The 23,502-nt window shown below is 41.0% G+C and overlaps 1 protein-coding gene across 2 annotated transcripts in view; it reads right to left on the bottom strand.

Annotated features, from left to right (window-relative positions):
- The window catches only part of LOC115211914 (phosphatidate cytidylyltransferase, photoreceptor-specific), a 286,511-nt gene that overhangs the window by 216,701 nt on the left and 46,308 nt on the right, over positions 1–23,502 (bottom strand). The window contains exon 1 of one of the 2 annotated variants that reach the window (XM_036509250.1): positions 185–208. The exons of the other annotated variant lie outside the window; for it this stretch is intronic. Coding sequence (XP_036365143.1) covers positions 185–193 — 9 coding nt within the window. The 5' untranslated portion in view covers positions 194–208. Of the gene's footprint in view, positions 1–184; positions 209–23,502 lie in introns of those variants that run through there. 2 annotated transcript variants of the gene reach the window in all.

The raw sequence follows: 23,502 nt of genomic DNA on the forward strand, positions 1-23,502 counted from the left end.
TAAAGGACAAAATATTGTTAGAAGAGAGAAGAAAGGTAAGAAACTTGGAAGCATTCTGTGAGGTGAGAAGAGACAGAGAGACAGACCAAAGAAGGAGAGCTTTCGGAAAAAGACATCATGCATTAGACATTCCGACAGGGATACAATCTACAATCTACAGATAGTTGGATTGGAAACGGATTACCATGTCCATTCTTCATGAAATGTTCATGTAGGTCTCAGGTTTCCAGCAACAATGGGAAACAGGGAGGGTTGGTAAAGCTAGTGTAGCAGAAAGACAAACATTGGTGGTTGCACTTTAAAATAAGCCAGATTATTATATTGAATAGAAAGACAAACTAATTTGAATATCTGAGGACTTCTATGTTAATACTTTTCAAAAGACTTCAGATATAACAACACATTTCTAAAGAAGTTACTGGGTTCAAAAGTAACTGAGCTGTTAAATTCTATAATTATTTACAACAATCAGTCATTTATTGATTGGAGGGTATTGATCGATCATTATATCTACTTTACAGAGAAATACTTTTAGTTTTACCATGTTGCTGAAGAGGTCACAAATGGCAATGAAGGGATTTTGGCAAACACAACAGACTGATTGATAAACCAAATGATTAATCAAACAACTGATTAGTTGGTAGATTAAATTACTAAGCAATTGACCCCCCAAAAATAAAGAAGTGAAACAGAAACAGTGTGTGTGTTTAATATTGGCATACTGACCCTCCCAAGATAAGTATCGTGTGTGTGTGTGTGATCAGTAAATCATAAATCTGAAAGAGGAGCACACTAAGTTATAGAGTAATTAAATATAGTTATGACCAGTTTATGAGGTTACCCTAGGTCCCATGTCCATAAAGCATTTAGTTTTACAATGTTACTTCAGGCCCTAAAGGCCCGTGGCCAATAACCTCTATTCAAAGTGGAGGGAGAAAAGACCTTGTAGCTACTTGTTGAACACTTGGACAAAGGGTTAAGCACAAGGGGCTGTCGGCCTTAGACTGCTACCCATAATTGACGTGGTCTGCTTGTGGATTCCAGGACTTCAGTGGGAATCTTTTGAAATATTAGCAGGGTCTGAAGACTTCCATTCAGGAATTTAAGATGTTCCCTGGATTGAGGGAGTTCTTTAATATTTTTGCCTGATCAGTTATGCACAGCTTGCAATGCTTGCTCCTGTTGATGTAGGGGCCGGGTTTTTCAAGGATTTTCCATAAGATTACGTGTGTGTATATACATACATCATCACCGTTTAACATCCGTTTTCCATGCTAGCATGGGTTGGATGGCTCGACCAGGGTCTGGGAAGCCAGGAGGCTGCACCAGGCTCCAGTCTGATCTGGCAGTGTTTCTACAGCTGGATGCCCTTCCTAACGCCAACCACTCCATGAGTGTAGTAGGTGCTTTTTATGTGCCACCAGCACAGGTGCCAGGGGAGGCTGGCAACGGCTACATACATATATATATACACACACACACATGAATGGGTGTTGTAAAGTTCCAGGCTTTAGGTAAAAGAAAATAAAGGAGGAATAGTTAATTATGATTTTATTCAACATATTCCGCTCTCAGATTCACACACTTATTGCAGCAGTCCTTCAGTTTTTCTAAGTTTTATAAAAGAACTCAGAAGGTTGGGCCTTCCAACCAAGCCTTTTGGTGATACCCTTAAAGCCAGGAGCTTTCCAATACCCCTCATATAGACAGAGAGACAGATAAGACTGCTAGAGATTCCATCATTTGCTAGGATACAGTGGAATATATATATATCATCATCATCATCATCATTTAGCGTCCGCTTTCCATGCTAGCATGGGTAGGACGGTTCAACTGGGGTCTGTGAAGCCGGAAGGCCGCATCAGGCCCAGTCTGATCTGGCAGTGTTTCTAGGGCTGGATGCCCTTCCTAATGCCAACCACTCCGTGAGTGTAGTGGGTGCTTTTTACGTGCCACCCGCACATATATATATATATGCAAGAATAAGAATAACCTGAGAAAAAGTTCAGAGAGCTCTTACCTCTGCTGGTGACAAAGGGCCTCTTGTTCAGAGTAAAAGGTAGACTGTATGACACGTGTGTGAACAGCCATGCTACATGGCAATGAAACATGGGCCGTGACTGCTGAGAACATGTGTAAGCTTGCAAGGACTGAAGCTAGTATGGTCCACTGGATGTGTAATGCCAGTGTAAGCAAACCGAGAGAAAAGTTGGACACAAGAAGCATCAGAGGTGGTGTACAAGAGAGAAGACTGTGCTGGTATGGTTATGTGTTGTGTATGGATGAGGACAGCTGTGTGAAAAAGTGTCACACCCTAACAGTGGAGGGAACCTGTGGAAGAGGTAAACCCAGGAAGACCTGGGATGAAGTGGTGAAGCATGACCTTCGAGTGTTGAACTTCACAGAAGCAATGACAAGTGACCAAGACCTTTGGAGATATGCTGCGCTTGAGAAGACCCAGCAAGCCAAGTGAGACTATGACCATGACCTATGCCAGTGTAGCATAACTGACCCATTTAAGAGTACCCTTCAATCATTGGGCAATAAGCTGTCCTTGAAAAGGCCTGTTGAGTCAAGTGAAATCATTGTCGTGGCTGATGTCAGTACTGCTTGACTGGCACCCATGCCGGTGGCACGTAAAAAGCACCCACTTGCAGTGGTTGGCATTAGAAAGGGCATCCAGTTGTAGAAACACTGCCAGATCAGACCGGAGCCTGGTGCAGCATTCTGGTTTGCCAGCTCCCAGTCAAATCATCCAACCCATGCCAGCATGGAAAGTGGACGCTAAACGACGATGATGATGTTGATGATATATATATATATATATATCATCATTGTCGTTTAATGTCCGCTTTCTATGCTGGCATGGGTTGGACGATTTGACTGAGGGCTGGCTCGCCAGATGGCTGCACCAGATTGGAGCCTGGTGTAGCCATCTGGCTCGCCAGTCGTCAGTCAATATATATATATAGGGTACAATGGATGATATAGAAACTGAATACAACAATGGTGATAGATGTACTTAGTGTGTATATCTATTTATCTATTGATATATATATATATATATATAAAGCACCGTCCGAGCGTTGTGCCTCATGGAGGTAATGTGGCTGATGCCAGCATCATGTAACTGGTACCTGTTACACAATTGGAGTGGTTGGTGTTAGGAAGCCCACTCAGCTCCTCAGTTTACCAGCCCTGGTCAAACCATCCAGCCTATGCCAGCATCGACAAAAGACGTTAAATGATGATGATTAGGCGCAGGAGTGGCTGTGTGGTAAGTAGCTTGCTAACCAACCACATGGTTCCGGGTTCAGTCCCACTGCGTAGCATCTTGGGCAAGTGTCTTCTGCTATAGCCCTGGGCCGACCAATGCCTTGTGAGTGGATTTGATAGATGGAAACTGAAAGAAGCCTGTCGAATATATGTATATATATATATATGTATATATATATATATATATATATATATGGATGTGTGTATATGTGTTTGTGTGTCTGTGTTTGTCCCCCTAGCATTGCTTGACAACCGATGGTGGTGTGTTTACGTCCGCGTCACTTAGCGGTTCGGTAAAAGAGACCGATAGAATAAGTACTGGGCTTACAAAGAATAAATCCCGGGGTCAATTTGCTCAACTAAAGGTGGTGCTCAAGCATGGCCGCAGTCAAATGACTGAAACAAGTAAAAGAGTAAAGAGTATCAGAGAGAGAGAGAGAGAGAGAGAGAGAGAGAGAGAAAGAGAGAGAGAGAGAGAGAGAGAGAGAGAGATAGATAGATAGATATAGAGAGAGAGAGAAAGAGAGAGAGAGAGAGAGAGAAAGAGAGAGAGAGAGGTAAATAGTAAATGAGAAACGAGAGCAAACTGAATTGATCAGTTAATTAAATCTGGCAGCTGGATAGAGGTGGCATCTTCTGAAGGTTAACAGTTATTTAAGGAGTGGAAGAACTGGGACTGCACAGAGAAGAAAGTTAGATTTTCTAATGATGAAGTAAAGAACTGTGCAGTGCCAAGCAGAAGACCATTGCATCACACAATGTTTTTTTCACTTGTTGAAATCCACAGACGAAAAAAATAGCAACTTTATGTAATTTTAGAAATAGGAAGAATATGAAGTTTCTAAATTACATTTTGGAACTGGAAAGTCCTGTAATGAATAGTGACAGTGGTATTTTCGGCTAAAAGTTATTCATGAAAGAGTAAGTACGGTGAAATGGTTGATTACTACTGCCAGGCCATTAGGCCTATACTTGGGTGCCGACTGTAGACCTTCCATAAGAAATATTTAACAGTTTACTAATATCCAAATCTTCTTCATGTTCCTCAGTCTTATCAGCATTAGCTTCACTTTTCCAACAACCAATTCTGAATAAATCAATACCCAGTGGACTCTGGGCCATGTTCTATCTTTGGAAAGAATCCTAGCAGGTCTTTACGTATGACAAGAGATAAAAGTAGCAGCGAAATTTCATTCGTATAACATCCTTACATCTTTAAAGTGAAGGTAACATTGGATGTGTACTGTTGAATATGGTTTGTAGGCATAACAGATGGTGTGTTCACTTTTGAAAGATTGGTTTGATCATAGGTTTACTGGATCAAAGTCTGTTTAATTATTTGAAATCTAATTGCATTTAATTAATAAATTTCACAAAGTATTTCCCCGAAATACATAAGAGTCAATAGGAAGGAATAAAGCGTTTAAGATCCTTGAGGATTAAGGGAAGAGAGCCAGGGGTGACCAGGTTCAAAGGGTACAGTCATGTACATATGTATGTTTATTTATATATGTATTTGCATGCATGTGCACAGACACAGCCATGCACGTGTGTCTCTTGTTTTGGGATAGTTGTAAATGAGTGTCACTACCATATAAACATCATCATCGTTGTTAATTTCCAATCTTTCACAGAAACATGACCAGCAATGGATAAATATCCTTTTTGGAAATAGGTGAGTGTTGGTGACAGGACAGGCATCCTGCCATACAAAACATGCCTCATGCACACACAATCGTTTTGTGGAAGCGATATTTGTGATGAAGTGTGTTTTGGTTTACCTCTCGTGAAAATATCTTTGTCTTTGTAAATGTATATTTGAACATTTCTTTGAACAAACTGTAAGATGAGTGTGAGTTCAAATTTTGCCACCAGTGGTTCATGTCAGGTCTGAAGAATCACTAAATGATGACAGTTTAAACATAAAGCGTACGTGTGGCTTGAAGAGTACAATCATGAGAAGAAAAGTGTCAGAAGCCAGGGACAGAATCAGCTTTTCATAACCTCATAATTTCTATTAAGTATTCTTTGTGTCTGTATATTATATTTTGCATTAAATGTAAATGTGAGTGTGTGGATGGGTGGAAGGATGGATCAGAAGATGGATAGATGGGTGGATGGATGGATCAGAAGATGGATAGATGGGTGGATGGATGGATCAGAAGATGGATAGATGGGTGGATGGATGGGAACATAGAAGATAAAAACATTATGAGGTAGATGAATTAAGGGATACTTAAATAGGTAGACAAACATGCATACACATCATCATCATCATCCTCATCATTTAACGTCCACTTTCCATGCTAGCTTGGGTTGGACGATTTGATTGAGGACTGGCAAACCAGATGGCTGCATCAGGCTCCAATCTTGATCTGGCAGAGTTTCTACAGCTGGATGCCCTTCCTAACGCCAACCACACCGTGAGTGTAGTGGGTGCTTTTAACGTGTACTGGCACGGGGGCCAGTCAGGCGGTACTGTCAATGACCTCGCTCGAATCTTTTTACACATGCCACTGGCACAGGTGCCAGTAAGGCAACGTTGATAACGATCATGCTCGAATGGTGCCCTTTTATATGCCACGGCACAGGGGCCAGTCAGGCGGTACTGGCAATGACCTTGCTCAAATCTTTTTACACATGCCACCGGCACAGGTGCCAAGTTAAGAAATGTTAAAGCATCAATAAGACCAATATCATAAAATAATGGATGTTTAAATCTCAAGACACACACACACACACACACACGTGTGTGTGTGTGTATGTGTGTGCATGCGTTATTTAGCTTTATGTTTATACAAGCAGAAAACAGAAGAACTGAAATGTTTCTACTTGCTAACCTAAAGATTTTTTGGATGTTCAAGACAGACATGTGAAAAATATATTCCATTTAAAATTTACTTCCAGATGTGTTCCAGATGTGTCTTCATTTCATCTTTCCCACTCAAGCCATCACATACGATGTTAGAAGAACTTGAATCTAGACAGAGCACAGCTGTTGCTGTGTTAAATTCTCCCATTTTTAAGGAATTCTGATAATTCTGTTCCTACGTGTTCAAAATAGTTCTTCTGATATCAAATGAAAAGAAACCCATGTGAAATTATATTTGGCTTTCTTTTTACTTTCTAGCACTCTGACATAAACATAGAATGGCTTTCTAGTTTTGTGAGAGAAAAAGTGAAGTATTGGTCATATTGAAAGAAGAGATGAAGTCTTTTGACCATTTTCTTTAATTATTCTTCATTCTCACACAAGTACCAATATATGTTGCAGGAGAAAAATAGCTTTTATTCAAAGTAATTCTTGTTCTCATAAATATAAATAGCTTGGCTTAAGATAACAGAGAAACCAGCTCTAAATTTAATCGTATCAAAATTGAAAATGATGTGCCAAGAATTAGCATATCATCTGTTGAAACTGCTGGTTTTGGATTTAACTTTTAAAAGCCTGTCAATTACAGAGTTGTACCTAAATATTTTTGAGAGAGAATCAAGCACATAAGTGTTGCCATTCTTGTGTAGAACAGAAACAGTGAACATAACAATATAATGTATACGTGTCGGTGGCACGTAAAAAGCACCATCCAAATTGTGGCCAAAGCCAGCGCCGCCTCGACTGGCTTCCGTGTCGGTGGCACGTAAAAAGCACCATCCGAATCGTGGCCGAAGCCAGTGCCGCATCAACTGGCTTCCGTGCCGGTGGCACGTAAAATGCACCAATCCGACCGTGGCCGATGCCAGCCTCCCCTGGCACCAGTGCAGGTGGCACGCAAAAAGCACCCACTACACTCACGGAGTGGTTGGCATTAGGAAGGGCCTCCAGCTGTAGAAACATTGCCAGATAAGACCGGAGCCTGGTGCAGCCTTCTGGCTTCCCAGATCCCCGGTCGAACCGTCCAACCCATGCTAGCATGGAAAACGGACGTTAAACGATGATGATGATGATGATGACAAATAGGTCTGGTTGGAGATGACACGAGTAAAACTTGAATTTTTTCAATGAAGGTACCCAAGGAAGAGGTAGACCCAGGAAGACATGGGATGAAGTGTTAAGGACCGATCTCAAGAAGTTGGACCTCACGGAGGAAGTGACCGTGGACCGAGATGTCTGATGATATGAAGTTCTTGAGAAAACCCGCCCACATCAGCAATACTGAGTTCTAGAAGCACTGTGTAGAAACCTTCTCACACATTCTACCACAACGAACCAAACTACATCCCTTCTCTTTCTCACATGTCCGCAATAGTACATTTACGTACTATGATTACCTCCCACTCCTCCATCTAAAGAACTAAATATGAGCAAGGAGTTAATCCGAGCATCATTACAATAAATGTCTTAATTTTCTCCCCCCCCTCTATAAACCATCATTTTCTTTCTTTCTCTCTCTCTTTTTTTTTTTTTTTTTGCTTTTATAGCATATTATTGTTTCTCTGTATTATGCATCTGTATTATCAAGTGACAGGATTTCACCATAAAAAGCGTTATTTATTTATTCATCTTATTCTCTGCAAATAAAATAGCAAATCAATAAAACACTTTTTTCTTTCTTTCTGAAGGTTAACTGGAAACATTCAGAAACAATGGCAATAAAGATACGATACATTATTGTCTCTGTAACAGAGGCATTAGTGACTGGAAGTGTAATTAATAAGGCTTCAACCAACCTGCAACAAAAACTCAGGTGAAACCCATCATATGGAACTACTCCCATATCAGGGTCGGTCCTGCCTTTATACATACAAACATCCAGGACAGTGTCTTATATATATACAAACTCTTACTCTCTTTTACTTGTTTCAGTCATTTGACTGTGGCCATGCTGGAGCACCGTCTTTAGTCGAGCAAATTGACCCCAGAGATTATTCTTTGTAAGCCTAGTACTTATTCTATCGGTCTTACGGGGACATAAACACACCAACATCGGTTGCCAAGCGATGTTGGGGGGACAAACAAAGACACACAAACATACATACACACCAGCATATATATACATATACATGGTGGCAAGCTGGCAGAAACGTTAGCACACTGGGCAAAATGCGTAGCTGTATTCTGTCTGTCGCTACGTTCCGAGTTCAAATTCCGCCGAGGTTGACTTTGCCTTTCATCCTTTCAGGGTCGATAAATTAAGTACCAGTTACGCACTGGAGTCAATGTAATCGACTTAATCCCTTTGTCTGTCCTTGTTTGTACCTCTGTGTTTAGCCCTTTGTGGGTAGTAAAGAAATATATATACATATATATATATATATATATGACAGACTTCTTTCAGTTTCCATCTACCAAATCCACTCACAAGGCTTTGGTTGGCCCAAGGCTATAGTAGAAGACACTTGCCCAAGATGCCATACAGTGGGAACGAACCCAGAACCATGTGGTTGGTAAGCTACTTACCATACAGCCACTCCTACGCCTGTGTGTGTATATCATCATCATCATCATCGTTTAGCGTCCGCTTTCCATGCTAGCATGGGTTGGACGGTGCAACTGGGGTCTGGGAAGCCAGAAGGCTGCACCAGGCCCAGTCTGATCTGGCAATGTTCCTACGGCTGGATGCCCTTCCTAATGCCAACCAATCCATGAGTGTAGTGGGTGCTTTTTACGTGCCACCGGCACGGAGGCCAAGCGAGGCTGGCAAACGGGCACGATCGGATGGTGCTTTTTACATGCCACCAGCACGGAGGCCAGGGGAGGCTGGCAACGGCCACGATCGGATGGTGCTTTTTACATGCCACCGGCACAGAAGCCAGTCAGGGCGGCACTGGCAACGGCCACGTTCGGATTGTTCTCTTATGTGCCACCAGCACTGGTATCACAGCTACAATTTCCATTCATGTTGATCGATTTTGATTTTTTGATATATATATATATATATATACATACATATATATATATATATATATATATATATATATATATATATATATATATATATATACACATATATATATATACATATGCAAAAAAAGAAAAAAAGTCACCCAACAAACTGACAGAGTCACTGAGTGACGCTTTCTGACTTTTGTGTCCTTCCTGTGCCTCCTACTCCAACTGCTGTTATTGCTACAACAATGGCCTATGCTCCTCAGAGGATCTCATGTTACATTCCCTCATCTCAACCCAACCAGTTTCAATTTTAGCTATTTTGCCAATACTACTTCTCCTGCATTACATCCCTCTGGAATTCCTTTCACGTATAATTTTATAATGAACAAGCAGAGTCAGAATGCTTGGAGAACAACAATTCACCAACAAGATGTTTATCTGGCCTATATTAGCATAGAGAAATGTTAAAGAACTAACAGAAGCATATAAAGATGGTTCTTGTGAGATTTTACATTATGAAACAAAGGAGAGGCAAGCAGAATGTTTAAAGTATGAAGCAAGATGATAGAAAATGAATTTAAATAATTTTTATTGATGATATATAAATGCATCAGCACAGGCAGCAGCGGTAACCACCACCACCACCATTGGCCCTAGAATACCTATTTCTTTACTACTCACAAGGGGCTAAACACAGAGAGGACAAACAAGGACAAACGGATTAAGTTGATTATATCGACCCCAGTGCGTAACTGGTACTTATTTAATCGACGCTGAAAGGATGAAAGGCAAAGTCGACCTCGGCGGAATTTGAACTCAGAACGTAGCGGCAGACAAAATGTCGCTAAGCATTTCGCCCGGCATGCTAACGATTCTAGCAGCTCGCCACCTTTGAATATCTTAGTTGGGCACACTCTCTTCCAAGCAATCAGACTAATCCTTTTATCTTAATCAGAAATACAAAACTGATAATGATCTAGAATGCCATGGAAACAAGATCAGGATTCAGAACTTTCAACTGAAAGACAATCTGGTAACAATTTTTAAGTTGCAGACAAACTTATTTTCTGAGAAGAAATTAGGATATTATTAATTCTGGTGTGATATTAGTTACGATTCCACCTGGCAGGAATTTTGCAACAGCAGTGAAGAATGAATTGAAACCAGAAGTGTTATAGAAGTTGGGAATCAATTAGGGAATTAAGCTAATGGAACAGGAGAGAGAAGAAAGAGGTAATACATAGGTAGATGATGTGAATTAATGGCACATTGCAGTCTTGTAGGCCATTGGATCCACCCTGTTGAACAGTCCAACTCATGCCAGCAAGGAAAGTGGATGTTAAAGGATGACGATAATGATATTGAAAGAACTGAACCAGTAACATGTAATATTTTGACAATATTGAAACTATATCGAAATAACTGAATAATTTCAGGAGGGTCGTTTCTTTTTTTGACAAATACACACACGCACTATACATTTTTTTTCTTCACTCGTTTATAATGAAAGAAGAATAGTAATGAAATAGTGAAGAAAAAAGATACATATATATATATATATATATCTGACTCTTGGCCGATGCCAGCGCCGCCTCGACTGGCTTCCATGCCGGTGGCACGTAAAATGCACCAATCCGACCGTGGCCGTTGCCAGCCTCGCCTGGCACCTGTGCAGGTGGCATGTAAAAAGCACCCACTTTGGCGTTAGGTGGTTGGCGTTAGGAAGGGCATCCAGCTGTAGAAACATTGCCAGATAAGACTGGAGCCTGGTGCAGCCTTCTGGCTTCCTAGATCCCCGGTCGAACCGTCCAACCCATACTAGCATGGAGAACGGACGTTAAACGATGATGATGATGATGATGATATATATATATGCTTGAGGAGACCTATTGAGTCAAGTACATCAACATCAAAACATCAAATGAAAATTGTAGATGTGATACCTGTGCCGGTGGCACATAAAAAGCACCATCCGCACGTGGCTGATGCCAGGAACCCATGACTGGCTTCCGTGTCGGTGGCATGTAAAAAGCACCAAGCGATCGTGGCCGTTGCCAGCCTCCCCTGGCACCTGTGCAGGTGGCACGTCAAAAGCACCCACTACACTCACGGAGTGGTTGGCGTTAGGAAGGGCATCCAGCTGTAGAAACACTGCCAGATCAGATTGGGGCTAGGTGCAGCCTCCTGGCTTCCCAGACTCCAGTCAAACCGTCCAACCCATGCTAGCATGGAAAACAGACGTTAAACGATGATGATGATGATGATGATAATATATATATATATATATATATATATATATATATATATATAGCACGTGTGTTTATTTGGCAAAGAAAAAGAAAAAAATACCATCCCGAAATACAACAATATCTGTTTCAACACATGCTTTCGCATCAGGAATCTTGCAAAATGAATGAATAATTTCATATATATTGAAACTCCATGACAACTGGACATGAATATTCAACATTTTTATAATACTGAAACTATCAAAATACCTGGACGGTTGCTTGAAAACTATGTTAATTCCAGGAAATTCAACACAAACTCCAAGCAGGGGCCCCCTGATGAGGTTATCCAGTGTGGTAGAAATAACAGGCAAATCTTCATCAAACCAGACCCTAATGTCTGGACAAAGGGCCATATTAGGTTATGTAGTCCAAGATACACTAAACCTAACAAAACTGTTGGGTGGTCATGGTTAGAATGTCTTTCATTGTAGTCTTGCTTTTTGAAGGCCAACTACATTTTTGTAAAGATTTAGTTAGCGGGGGGGAGCAACCATGATCTTCTCTCTTTGTCAAGAGGTGGGGTGAGGGAAGAAATTGTCCTATGAATGAAAACCTGGTCTCATTGCTAACAATCATCATCATCATCATCATCGTTTAATGTCTGCTTTCCATGCTAGCATGGGTTAACAACATTTTGGAAGCAATGTAATCCAGTTTGTTGTTTGTTCCTTCTCGAGCCATGCCTGGCTCATAAGGGCCGGTTTCCCGGTTTCCTAGGCATATAGGTTCCCCACCTGGATGGGACGCCGGTCCGTCACAGGTGAGCTGCAAGATGCAGGAGGAAAGAGTGAGAGAAAGTTGTGGCGAAAGAATCAGCAGAAGTTTCGCCATTACCTTCTGCTGGAGCTGCATGGAGCTTAGGTGTTTCGTTCCTAAAAACACACATCGCCCGGTCTGAGATTCGAACCCGCGATCCCTCAATTGTGAGTCCGCTGCTCTAACCACTAGGCCATGTGCCTCCAATGTAATCCAGTGTTACATTAACAAAGCAAGGGATGGTTATAAGAAGAGAAAGTAATCTATATCAACGAAAAATCAATCAAAAGTGGGTTGATATTGAGGAATATTATCTAAATGTGTTATCAAGATCAAATGAAAGTTTGTCTTGTGATGCTGACAAATTACTTTAGAAACTTGTTCACTACAAAGATGTGAAGCCTAATTCTATTGCTGCATTTAGATATGAAAAATAATTGACATCAATAAAGGGCAAGATCGATAACAAGTTTATAATGAACACACAAGTAATTAAGTATACGTGTGTATGTGCATATATACACACACACCTATAACACTTGAAATGAAATCTCTTTGAATAACTGGCTGCACTTGACTGTGTGAAGAACTTTATTAAAAGACATCTAAAAGTATACAGGGCTGCAAAAGTATATATATACAGGCATGGTCATGTGGTTAAGGAGCTTTTGCAAGGCCTTGGGAGTGAATTCATCATCCTCATTTAACCCTTTTGATACCAACCCGCCTGAAACCGCCTCTGGCTCTGTAATACAAATGTCTTGTTTTAAAAAATCTGAATTAAAATCTTCCTCCAAACCTTAGTCACAATTTATGTTCCTAACACTAGCTGAATGATGACTATGTTATTTTACTAAATTCTTTGTTATATTTAAAGTAATTGAAAGAAACCCAGAGCATCTCAACAGAAATATGGTAACAAAAGGGTTAAAATATATAATAGAGAAACAATTCTTAGCCCTTTTGATACCAACCTGGCTGAAACCACCTCTGGCTTTGTAGTACAAATGTCTTGTTTTCATAAGTTTTGAATGAAAATCTTCCACCAAACCTTAGTCACAATTTATGTTCCTAACACTAGCTTAATGATGACTACGTCATTTTACTAAATTCTTTGTTATATTTAAAATTAATTGAAAGAAACACAGAGCATCTCAACAGAAATATGGTAATGAAAGGGTTAATGTGTGTTTCCCCATGCTGGCATGGGTTGCACAGTTTGACAGGAACTGGCAACTCCACCAAGCTCCACTGGCATGGTTTCTATGGATACAAGTTAAAATGCAAGCTGTATCCTCATGAAGCAGGTTCCAATAATGAAATGTATGTATGGAGAAGATTCATTAGAAACGAGCAATAGAAACTAGTTGAAAGTTCTGGTGAATTATATTGGCAGAGGAAGTATATATTTGCATCTAAGACTAGAAAGTTTGGTATATTTCTAATTCCATGTTACACTTGTTGCATTAAGGGATAGGAAATACATTATGAATATTAATCATCATCATCATCCTCATCGTTTAACGTCCACTTTCCATGCTAGCATGGGTTGGACGATTCTGACTGAGGACTGGTGAACCAGATGGCTGCACCAGGTTCCAATTTTGATCTGGCAGAGTTTCTACAGCTGGATGCCCTTCCTAACGCCAACCACTCCAAGAGTGCAGTAGGTGCTTTTTATGTGCCACTGGCATGGGGGCCAGTCAGGCGGTACTGCCCTTTATTGATGTCAATGACAAGGCGGCGAGCTGGCAGACACATTAGCACACCGGGCGAAATGCTTAGCGGTATTTCGTCTGCGTTACATTGTGAGTTCAAATTCCGCCGAGGTTGACTTTACCTTTCATCCTTTCGGGGTCAATAAATTAAGTACCAGCTACGCACTGGGGTCGATGTAATCGACTTAATACCTATCTCTGTCCTTGTTTGTCCCCTCCGTGTTTAGCCCCTTGTGGGTTGTAAAGAAATAGGTACTGGCAATGACCTCGCTCGAATCTTTTTACACATGCCACTGGCACAGGCTCCAATCTGATCTGGCAAAGTTTCTACACTTGGATGCCCTTCCTAATGCCAACCACTCCGAGTGTGTAGTGGGTACTTTTACGTGGCACCGGCATGGGAGCCAGTCAGGCCATTCTGGCAACGACCATGCTCAAAAGGTGTTTTTTACGTGTTACCTGCATGGGAGCCAGTCCGGCAGCACTATAATATATATGTATATATATATATATGTAAGTATGACTGTATCGATGTCTAGATGTCACATGGTGATTGTAAACAAGCATAATTGTTATATGAGTGGGGTTGTTCATTTCTAGCTGTGTAAAATGTATCTGAGTATGGGAGCGGGGGATATTACCTTGCTTGGAAACAGGTGAGGAATGGTAACTGGAAGGGCATTCAGCTGCAGCAAAAAATAATTCTGACTCATCTGGTCAGTGTAAGTATGGAAAAGTGGACATTAAATGATGATGATGATGATGATATTTACAAGTATCTCTCCAACAGAAAATGTGTGACACCCATTCAATGTTCCTGACTGTAACAAGTCTCTGACAGTAAACACAACAAAATAGACCCATTTTTACCTCCATCAGTGCACACACACACACACACACACACACACTCACAAGAGAATATACTTGTCTAACATTGTAGTATTGTCCCCACTCCAGCTTCCATAATATTTGTCTGAGTTTTCAGACGTATGATAATAACTGAAATATATTTTCGTATAAGTTGAAATATAATTTATTATTTTTCTCTGTGTGTGTGTTTTACCTTCATCAGGTAAAACAACACACCAGGGGGCAGCATTTACTGCTAAAATATTTCAGGAAGCTTGAAATGTTTTAGTTTCTCCTCTTCACAAATTCGCACACTTAATCACTTTCCTATTTTGAGTGAGGGAGTAATAACAGTGCAGTGACTTGTACTTTTAAACTGTAAACTATTTATAAAGTACTTGAATGACAACCGCAAACATGAACTGCTGTTGAAGATGTGCGTCTGAATGATGTCACTCACTTGAGTAAATTCACCACCATCATCATCATCATCATCGTTTAACATCCGCTTTCCATGCTAATATGGGTTGGATGATTTTGACTGAGGTCTGCCGAACCAGATGGCTGCACCAGGCTTCAGTCTTGATCTGGCAGAGTTTCTACAGCTGGATGCCCTTACTAATGCCAACCACTCCGAGAGTGTAGTGGGTGCTTTTTATGTGACACCGGCACGGAAGCCAGTCAGGCGATACTGGCAATGACCTCGCTTGAATCTTTTTACACATGTCACTGGTACAGGTGCCAGTAAGGCGACGTTGGTAATTATCACGCTCGAATGGGGCCATTTTATGTGCCACGGCACGGGGGCCAGTCAGGCGGTACTGGCAATGGCCTCGCTTGAATCTTTTTACACATGCCACCGGTACAGGTGCCAGTAAGGCGACATTGGTAATTATCACGCTCGAATGGTGTCCTTTTTCATGCCACGGCACGGGGGCCAGTCAGGCGGTACTGGCAATGACCTTGCTCGAATCTTTTTACACATGCCACCGGTACAGGTGCTAGTAAGGCGACGTTGGTAACGATCACGCTCAAATGGTGCCCTTCTAGGTTAAAAACCAAAATTTTTAGGGCTGTAACGTTCATAAATTTTAAAACATTTTGTAAAAGGTACAGTTTCCTCTACAACAACAAGAAGAAATTGTTGAGAAGCAAAATCTTCAAACAGATTCTAACAGAATTGAAGAAACAACAAATTAGAAGCAGAAATTTAGAATATCAAGAATAAAACATAATTTTTGAAAGAAACATTAAAAAATTAGTTACTTGAACCCTTTTGATACCAATGCACCCAAAACTACCCCTAATTCTATGATGCAAGTTCCTTTCACCAAACCTTTCACCAAAATCTAACGTTAATTTTATTTCCTGCATCAGCTTTTAACGACAAAGTTAGTTTACTAAATTTTACTAAATTCTTCAATATTTTCGGAATAAAATTAAATAAAAACCATGTATTTCAACAGGAATATGGTAACAAAAGGGTGTAATGATGAAGATCATGGTTTTATGTGCATTCTTTAAGCAGACAGGAATCTTAAATGGTTTTATGAAGCTAGTTTGAAAATACCAGTTAGCTTGTTTTGAGAATAATCAACCATAATATCATAATCTTTGGTGCTAATCAGTATAAGACTGGTTGTTCAGTTGCTGAATGCAAATTGAACTCAAGAATTCGGTTGAACTTATGGCCAAGGAGAACAACTACCATTATCAGTTGTACTAATAATGTTGACAATAAAAAAAAAAAAAATCAATACCTTTTTTTTTTAATTATAAATTCTATGTTCAGAAATACAGAACTGGAGAGACATTATTTGGAAATGGAAACTGGTTAAACTCTGTAACTGCTTTTATTCTGATCACAATTAGTACAAAAGAGTACAAACTAAGATCAGACCCGAGAACTTTAGTTCAATAAATTAACAAATGATCAACTGAGAAGAGTAGTTTTACAAGTACCAAAATACTAACGAACTTGGCTGGGTTTTATTAGTATTGTCACATTTACTTGTCGGGTATCCTTGGAAATGTCACCATCATTCTGTCCTCACTGTAAACGTATTAGTACTCCATTCTCAACATCAATAATTGTGCTCTTACCTGAAAATAAAGAAACACATAAATACTTAAGGACATGTGTAATAATAATATTAATAATAATAATAATAATATTAATAATAATAATAATAATATTAATAATAATAATAATAATAATATTAATAATAATAATTAAAATAATACTTCAGACAAAGAACATGCCTCCTCATTGATATGACTGTCCCAATCGAAATAAATGTATCTGTCAAGACCTACCAAAAACTGAGCAAATATAAAGATCTTGAAATAGAAATCAGCAAAATGTGGAAGCTGAAGACTAAAACAATACCTGTTGTCATAGGTGTTCTGCGAATGATAGCAAAAGGGGCTGATTGCTACCTAACTCAGATACCAGGAAACCCCAAAATGGCAGAAACTCAAAAGATAGTGCTCATGGGAACTGCCCATATCCTATGCAAAATACTTTCTATGTAATCTCAAGTGTTAAAACAAACCTAATTTTCGTATGTTTTTTTTTAGACATTCACTAGTACAACACTAAATGCAAAACCAAATATATGGCACCCTAGGCATAACACCAACATGAACTTCTAACTTGTTGTCTCTTGAGGTCTCTGGGTGAGACTTGGAGCCAACTTGTACAGATGTAAAGCAAAAGTCAAACATAGAATAATAATAATCAGCATGGTACCAGAGGCTACAGACATTACTTGAGTTTAAAAAAATAATGATAATAATCATGTGGCCAGATATGTTGTGTGGTAAAGCAAATATTGAGAGAGCTGAACAATGGTATGAACACAAACCAGAGGGAGTAAAGGAAAACGAACATTACAAAATACTCAGGGATTTTAACATGTGATGTGACCAAATGGTGTTTTTTACATGTCTTCGGCACAGGAGCCAGTCAGGCAGCACTGGCAATGACAACACTCAAATGGTGTTTTTTACATGCCGGTGGCACAGGAGCCAGTCAGACAACACTGGCAATGATCACATGACCAGATATCATGCTCATCCATCATCATCATCATTTAACGTCCGTTTTCCATGCTGGCATGGGTTGGGAGGTTTGACTGGGAACTGGCAAGCCAGGAGGCCGTACCAGGCTCCAATCCGATCTGATAATGTTTATACAGCTGGATGCCCTTCCTAATGCCAACCACTCTGAGAGCGTAGTGGGTGTTTTTTATATGCCACCGACATGGGAGCCAGTCAGGCGGCACTGGCAATGACCCATGCATGAATGGTGCTTATTATGTGCCACCAGCACAAGAGCCAGTCAGGCGGCACTGGCATTGGCCACAACTACAATTTCCACTTTTGATTGCGATTTGATTTTACTTTACTCCATAGGTTTCCTCAAGCACGGTGTGTCACCCAACGATTCAAAGGTACTTTTTAAATGTGCTGGTTATGCGACACTGGTACAGGCTATGGCTCACTTTACATTCTGGGTCTTCTCAATCACAGCATATCCCCATAAAGATGAATAAGAAGTAAAGATTATAGATGTTGCAATCACAGGCGATTCAAGGGTGAAATGTAAGGAATGAGAAAAGATTGAGAAATACTAACCACTGCAGGATGGGGCAGGAAAGTTAAGGGACACGAGGAAAGTAATGGCGATACTGGTAGTAATTGGAGCATTAGGACCAGTTTCCAAGGGTTTTGAAAAACATTAAGAATATTGGAGCCGCTGTCAGGTTCGAGGTGATCTAAAAGACAGCATTGTTGGATACAGCTCGCATTCTAAGGAGAGTATTGTCTCTTTGAATTAGAGGAGAGGGAACCACTTGAAACCTTTGGTGATTTGTTATTGCCTACTTTCAAGCAAAGAATAATTGGTAATTAAGAACTATCTGAGAGTCTTTCAGAATAACAACAACAATAATAATAATAATGATAATAATAATAACAACAATAATAACAACTAGCTGGACCTGTGAAAACTTCATGGAAAACATAAAAATTGTAAGCATCAGTAAATAGAGACTTTATTTAATAACCACTGAATAATTATGTATAAGCAGGACCCTGGGAAATGGTATGAAATACCAAAAATGTAAGCATCTTTAGTGACCATATTTAAGCGTGGAATAATTTTTGTTATTTTAGTGTTATACTATTAATAATCATAAATTTTTAGAGAAATAATTTGATATTTTTGAAATTCGACCGTTCATCTAAATACACACTGCACAATGCTCACTTCCAGAACCCCAAGCGTGAGTGTTGAAGGTTTTTTTTTTTTTTTAACTGGTAGCACCTGTAGGCAGTGAGTCCCCCCCCCCCCAGGAGTTTTCTTGTCCAGCTAACTGGCCTGAGTGTTGTTTGCAATTGACTGTGTTGAATTGGGGGTTGCTTCCCGAAGAAAGCAGTGAAGTATCCTGTGCTGAGGGTTGAACACGATTAGACTGAATTGCTGTCACTGCCTGTTTGCTTGTTGAGCGAAGTGGTCTTCATCCCACTGTAGTGGCAGAAGTCCGAAACGTGGTGCTTTGCTATTCATAAGACCCGCAGAAGAGAAAGCAGGTCAACCCCCGACACCGAGAGCATCGACGGATGGATGAATGCGTATCCAGGCTCAGCAGTTGCGTAGGAAGTCGAGGACAAGAAACAGGAAGAAAGAGTGAGAGAAAGTTGGAGCGAAAGAGTACAACAGGGGTCGCCGCCACCACCCCCTGCCGGAGCCTCGTGGAGCTTTAGGTGTTTTCGCTCAATAAACACACACAACACCCGGTCTGGGAATTGAAACCACGATCCTCTGACCGCGAGTCCGCTGCCCTAACCACTGGGCCATTGCGCCTCCACTTGCTGTCACTGCTGCAGATTATGAAGGTGGTAGTGATGCTGGCTGGTGCGATTTTGTGATTTGATGGTATGGTGGGGAGGGGTGGGTGGCTGGAAGAGAGATCCAATGGACGCCCAACTGGTTCTCTGGTCTTGAAGGTGTAATGGTGGAGCTAGCTGGGATGGTGATGGTAGTTGGTGCTGGTGAACTGGCAGAATCGTTAGCACACCAGGCGAAATGCTTAGTGGTATTTCGTCTGCCTCTACGTTCTGAGTTCAAATTCCACCGAGGTCAACTTTGCCTTTCATCCTTTGCCAGTTATGCACTGGCGTCGATGTAATTGACTTAATCCGTTTGTCTGTCCTTGTTTGTCCTCTCTGTGTTTAGCCTCTTGTGGGTAATAAAGAAATAGGTCTTCCTCACAGCACTTCATCATCATCGTTTAACGTCCGTTCTCCATGCTAGCATGGGTTGGATGGTTCGACCGGGGATCTGGGAAGCCAGGAGGCTGCACCAGGCTCCGGTCTTATCTGGCAATGTTTCTACAGCTGGATGCCCTTCCTAACGCCAACCACTCCGTGAGTGTAGTGGGTGCTTTTTACATGCCACCTACACTGGTGCCAGGCGAGGCTGGCATCGGCCACGGTCGGATTGGTGCATTTTACGTGCCACCGGCACGGAAGCCAGTCGATGCGGCACTGGCTTCGGCCACGATTCGGATGGTGCTTTTTACGTGCCACCGACCACACCACATTCTTGGCCTTGTCTGTGAGTGTGACTGAGTGTCATAACTCTTACTTTGATATTGCTCATAGCTCGTGTGCTTGAAAATGTGACAAATATATATTTGGCCATGAGAAAATACCGGTTGAGGCAAATGTATTCCAACTTTTCCAAATGTCTGCCCTTGAGTCTTGTTGTCATTGAATATGCAAATCAAAGAGGAAACTGAAGAATGGAAAGTTTGCATCATTTGGGCTAAGTTTAATTCTGGGAATTGGAACTGTACGACCTCTGTTGCAGCCTGTTACCATTGATGCCTGGACATAATGTTCACTGAAGTCTTCGCGCCTTCATGCGAGTTCCATTACATAATGCTTGACTGATGAATAGACTTCTTAACAGCAGAAACAATAATCTCTGCCGTCTGTTGCTTTGCCGCTCACTTCAACCGTTCCTCTTCTGCTTAACTAACGCCCTTTATTTGTCTATTTTTTTTCTTCTTTGTACCTCTCTCTTCAACTGTAAAAAAGCTGCAGTAATAGTCACAGCTATTTGATGAGAGAGAGAGAGAGAGTGTGTGAGAGAAAGAGAGAGAGTGTGTGAGAGAAAGAGAGAGAGTGTGTGAGAGAAAGAGAGAGTGTGTGTGTGAGAGAGAGTGAGAGAGAGAGAGAGTGTGTGAGAGAGAGAAAGAGAGAGTGTGTGTGAGAGAAAGAGAGAGAGTGTGAGAGAGAGAAAGAATTTCTTTATTCACCATAAGGTTGAGAAAAAGAGGGGACGATACAGGACAGACAAAACAAACATTGGGGTCAGGGTATCGAATGAGACGAAACGTATGAATAAACAAACAATTAAAATATATACAATTAAATGAGAATGAGTGAATAACAAAAAATGAAGCGGAGGACGCAGTTGACCCCACAAACCACATACTCACACTGAACACTTTGCTTTCTCCTTTTTCACATTCTCGTTTAAACAGGTTCTTTCACTCGCAACATACTTGCTATAGACTTTGCGACCGGCATTTCTTCTCCGGCCTTATTTCCCGTTTCATGTGCAAAACAAAAAAAGTCGATTAGCTGGAGACTGGAGGAGAGGCCGACAAACAGAATGAGAGTCAGGCAACATTTCTCTTTGCAATTTCCAGATTTTCAACTGCTTTATCATATATTGCGGAAAAGGTAAAGTTTTGCAGCGTTTTGTCTACAACAATATGAGAACGGGTTTCAGGTGTAACTTCGGTATACGTAAGGCGGCGAGCTGGCAGAAACGTTAGCACGTCGGGCGAAATGCTTAGCAGTATTTCGTCTGCGGTTACGTTCTGAGTTCAAATTCCGCCGAGGTCGACTTTGCCTTTCATCCTTTCGGGGTCGATAAATTAAGTACCAGTTACGCACTGGGGTCCATGTAATCGACTTAATACCTATGTCTGTCCTTGTTTGTCCCCTCTGTGTTTAGCCCCTTGTGGGTAATAAAGAAATAGGTATACGTACTGGATTCATTTGTGGGTAGTAAAGAAATAGTATTTTTTTTTATATGTATGGTGGAGTGGGGAAGAAAAGGGTTACTGTTATCTTCAGAAATGTAAACAAAGCCACTTCCGGTACCTATACCGAAGGATCGCCCAATTTCATTCTGTTTCCCCATTATTCTCTATCCACTCCCTCCCTTCACTCAATCTCTCTAACTCTCTGTCTTTCCCCTCCCTCCTCCTCTATGTCTTCTTGCCTCTCACCCATCGTTCAGCAGTAAGGAAAGGTAAAAATAATATCCAACATTTGCGGGGGGGGGGGGATTGTCTTTGATGTAACAATGTGTCGGTGTATCTATGGATCTGATAAACCTTTAAAAACAGGAAACAAACGCCATCTTCCTTTCAGTCATCACTCACTGTCTGTCTGTTTGTCTGTCATATCTCTCACTTTGCCCTTCCCTTCTACTACACCTCCACTGCTTAACACCTTTCATTTCTCTTTATCTTTGTACCTCTGCCCTCAACTGTAGAAAAGTAACAGTAACATCCAGTTATTTGAGGGGAGAGAGAGAGAAAGAGAGAGGGAGAGAGAGAGAGGGAAGAGGGGCAAAGAGAGAGAGAAAACAGACAGACAGAGGGAAGAGGGATAGAGAGAGACAGAGAGAAGAAGAGAGAGAGAGAGAGGGGGAAGAGGAGGAGAGAGAGACAGAGAGTGTTGTTCATTTTCTTTGGCGCTTTGCCTCTCATTTCCACCATACTTCTTCTGCTGAACAAGTTTTATTTCTCTCTTTTGACGTCTTCCTTTGAAGTGTGACACACATCACAGGTACATAACGTAAAAAGAAAAATTAGCATTTTAATATTTAGGATAATAATCCTTTCTACTAAAGGCACAAGGCCTGAAATTTTGGGGGACCACCCCCGCCACAAATGATCGACTGGAACTTGATTTATTGACCCTAAAATGATGAAAGATAAAATCAACCTTGGTGGAATTTGAACTCAGAATGTGAAGACAGGCGAAATGCCACTAAGCATTTTGCCAGACGTGTTAACAACTCTGCCAGCTCACAACCTTAGATAATAATGATGATGATGATGATGGTGATGATGATGATAATGGTTGTGATAACAAAACAATACAAAAAGTAACCGAAAACCTGAAACAGAAGCATTTATATGTTCAGTGTGGGAACAAGCATTGAGAAGAGACTACATCATCATCATCATTGCTTAACGTCTGTTTTCCATGCTAGCATGGGTTGGACGGTTCGACCGGGGATCTGGGAAGCCAGAAGGCTGCACCAGGCTCCAGTCTGATCTGGCAGTGTTTCTACAGCTGGATGCCCTTCCTAATGCCAACCACTCCATGAGTGTAGTGGATGCTTTTTACGTGCCACTGGCACAGGTGCCAGGGGAGGCTGGCAACGGCCACGATTGGTTGGTGATTTTTATGTGCCACCGGCACAGGCAGAGAACTGACCAATCAGCAGAATCTGACAGAGGCAGAATTTGTGGTGAAAATGGAGAAGACTGCATGGCATCTTTTAAGTGAATGCAGTAAAATGAGTCAGGAAGATAAGAGAAGAGATGTGAATGTCAGCAGAATGCTTTAAAGAGAATTATGCAACAAGTTGGGATTGGAAAAGAGAAGAGAATGGTAAAAGATGGACCAAAGCATGTGGTAGAAAATAACAGAGCAAGAATAATTTGGAACTTTATGATGCATT

Source organism: Octopus sinensis, linkage group LG1 (assembly GCF_006345805.1).
Source record: "Octopus sinensis linkage group LG1, ASM634580v1, whole genome shotgun sequence".
Lineage (NCBI taxonomy): Eukaryota > Metazoa > Mollusca > Cephalopoda > Octopoda > Octopodidae > Octopus > Octopus sinensis.